General features: G+C 59.3%; 1 protein-coding gene across 1 annotated transcript in view; it reads right to left on the bottom strand.

Annotated features, from left to right (window-relative positions):
• Window positions 1-595: 595 nt before the first annotated feature.
• ISF_04258 (origin recognition complex subunit) overlaps window positions 596-2,695 on the bottom strand; it is a gene marked incomplete at both ends in the record, with an annotated part of 2,835 nt that continues 735 nt past the window's right edge. The window contains 4 exons of the mRNA XM_018847864.1: window positions 596-1,816; window positions 1,886-2,144; window positions 2,198-2,337; window positions 2,396-2,627. Of these exons, the coding sequence (XP_018704820.1) occupies window positions 596-1,816; window positions 1,886-2,144; window positions 2,198-2,337; window positions 2,396-2,627 (1,852 nt within the window). The remainder of the gene's footprint in view (window positions 1,817-1,885; window positions 2,145-2,197; window positions 2,338-2,395; window positions 2,628-2,695) is intronic.

The raw sequence follows: 2,695 nt of genomic DNA, 5'->3' as shown, positions 1-2,695 counted from the left end.
CCCCCCCCCCCCCTTCTCCCCCCTCGAAAAATGAAAGAAGAGGAAAAGAAGCAGCCCCAGCTGATAACGCCACGAAAGAAAAAACAACACCAAAGGAGAAAAAAGTGAACTCCCTGCAACTCCCCCTTCCCCCCCCCCCTTCCTCGATCGTCGCCGCCGCGCAACGCATGGACAGTTGCCAATGTCCGTCGCCTCCCCAGCCCGCCCGGGCTTCAGCTGCACCATAAAAAAAGCTCCCTATCTCGCACTGACACTGTGGATTTTGTTCATTCCCCCCCTCTTTCGTGGAGAGACAAGGCGTCAAACTAGATGCACCTTCAACTTAGCTCATGAGTTGCCGTGTCCATCTATCCGTGACTACTCTTCTGTCTTCGTCGTATTTATTATACGGGACCCAGTCAGCTCGCCAGCCTCACCGTCAATCTGCCCGCGGGGGGTGAAGTGGATGTTGATAACATGCCGAAAAGCCCATTCATTCCTCTAATGAAACTACGTGATGAGTGAGAAATATCAAATTGCAGTATATTGATTCGTTGCGGTCGATGATGCCATGCTCTGTGTGTGTGGTTTTACAAGTGCCCCTCCCCTCGGCTAGTTACAGCCACTTGACCTTGGTGATGTGGTCCGTCTTCTTCTTGCTGCTCTTGACGTACCCCAGGGCACGCAGCTCCGCGAGGCCTCTGTAGAACATGACCAGGGCTTCCCGCTGCCTCCTCTCGTCCCCGTCGGCACCATCCTCTTCCGTGCCGTCGTCGTCGGCCGGCTCCTCCCCTGGCTGCCCTCGCCGTCCGCTCACCACCGCGTAGAATGAGGACCACAGGTCCGCCACGTTGATGAGGTTGCCCGTCTCCAGGTACATCTGGTACAGGATCGCCGGCGCCGGCAACGTCGCGCGCAGGCCCTCGCCGTCGTTATCGCCGGCGCAGCAGTCGCATGCCAGGTAGTCGTACGGACGCATCAGGCTGCGCTCAAAGACGGCCCGCGTCCGCGGCACAAACACGTCCCTCGACGGCGCCCGCGCCTCGTACAACCAGCTCTCCGACAGGAACAGCCCGCCCGGCGTCGTCTCGTCGCCGCGCGCCGCCAGGGCGGTCGTCACCGCGTCCACAATCTCTGTGAACCGCCGGTCCTCGTCGCCGAGCGTCGCCGAGTGGTGGCTCAGCTGCACCCGCTGCGCAACCACCGTAGTCCGCACCACCTTGCTCTGCCCGCTGTAACGGCTGCGCACGCTGACGCCCTCTGCGTCGGCGCGTCTCGCCAGGGCCCGCAGCGCCGCCAGCTGCGTCTCCAGCTGCGTCTCCAGCTGACTCTGCGTCCCCTCGCTGCTGCTGCCTGCCTCCCGCTCCTGGCAGTACGGGCCTAGTCCCAGGCTCGGCTCGCCCTCGCGCAGTAGCGAGATAAATCGCTCCATCGCTACCCCCAGCTCGTGCATGCCCATGCGCCGCAGGCTCGCCACCATGCTCGAGTGCTCCGACATGGCCACACCCTCGCCCATGGCCTCTACGTACGCTCGCGAGAACGAGCCGTGTTGCGCACCCGCAGCCTCCAGCATGAGCAGGCTCCGTAATCGCTCATCCATCCACGCCCCACGCTCTAAAATGCTGCTCTGCACTCGTACCCTAAGAGTGGTGTCGTCTTCTAGCAGCAATCGGGCGTAATGCAGCTTCTCCTGCGTGCCAGATTCAATGGCCGCCTCCACATGTTTACGGAAAGAGGGTGTGTTGCGAATGGCCTCCAGGTGTTCTGCCTGGATCAACTCGCCGTCTCCTACCAGCACACTCAACGGGTTGGCAAAGTAGTGGCACAGGTATGCATACTAGAAGCGATATTAGCGGACGGGAAGGGAGCGGCAGAGCAGGGACCGTTTCACTTTAAGAGAGCTCACGAAAGACTGGATGCCAGCCACCTGGTCGCGTTGGCGATCCAGCATCCAGCGCAGCAAGGGCGCCCCTAGCCGCAGTGGCACGTCGCTCGCAGCCACCGCGCCCTTGAAGACGGACTCTAGGATGGTATCCGCCTGCACATCGTCAAATTGGCCTCCGTAAATCTGACGACAGGCCGATTTCAGCAATCGGGCTTGGAGCAGTTCCACTGACGTGGCAACCCCAAAGAGAAGCGTAAATGGTATGCGCGGACGCCAAGAGCTGGAAGCTGTCAGTGATTTCCGTCGGGAGGGCGCACCAGCCTAGGTAGGTACCTTAGAAGGGGGATCAGGTCTGACAGCAGGCTGCTATCAAAACCTTCGCTATCCTGAAATGCTACAAATATCTGGTCGCAATTGTGTGTTTGGACGTATGTATGCAGCGCCTCCAAGTCGTAGTCGAGGTATCGTTGGCCCTGCCCAGTCAGTCAGGTTAAGAAGAAGAAAAGAAAGCAAATTTCCCATACTGCATACATTTGTCTCCTTTTCTTCTACCTCATGGTCTTCATCATCTTCGGTGGCCTTAGATGCCGCGATGCGAATGATGCGCTTGAGTACCGCCTTCAGTGACCCAGCCTCAGTCGACCGCAGCCCGATGAAGCGGCTGGAGCCCGACTGCAGCGTTTCAGACAGCTGTTCGAACAGCAGATCTTGGGACGCAATGTTTGTCCCCGTCACAATAAATGCCGTGGGGATTTTATCAAGGCTATAGAGCAGAATGGTTAGCCACGCGTTCGTGTCTCTGGTTCCAGCCCCCCCCCCCCCCCTTTATGC

Source organism: Cordyceps fumosorosea (assembly GCF_001636725.1).
Source record: "Cordyceps fumosorosea ARSEF 2679 chromosome Unknown scaffold_9, whole genome shotgun sequence".
In the NCBI taxonomy this organism is placed as follows: Eukaryota; Fungi; Ascomycota; class Sordariomycetes; order Hypocreales; family Cordycipitaceae; genus Cordyceps; species Cordyceps fumosorosea.
Note: the sequence above shows the minus strand (reverse complement) of the source record. Positions and strands in the feature narration are given on the sequence as shown.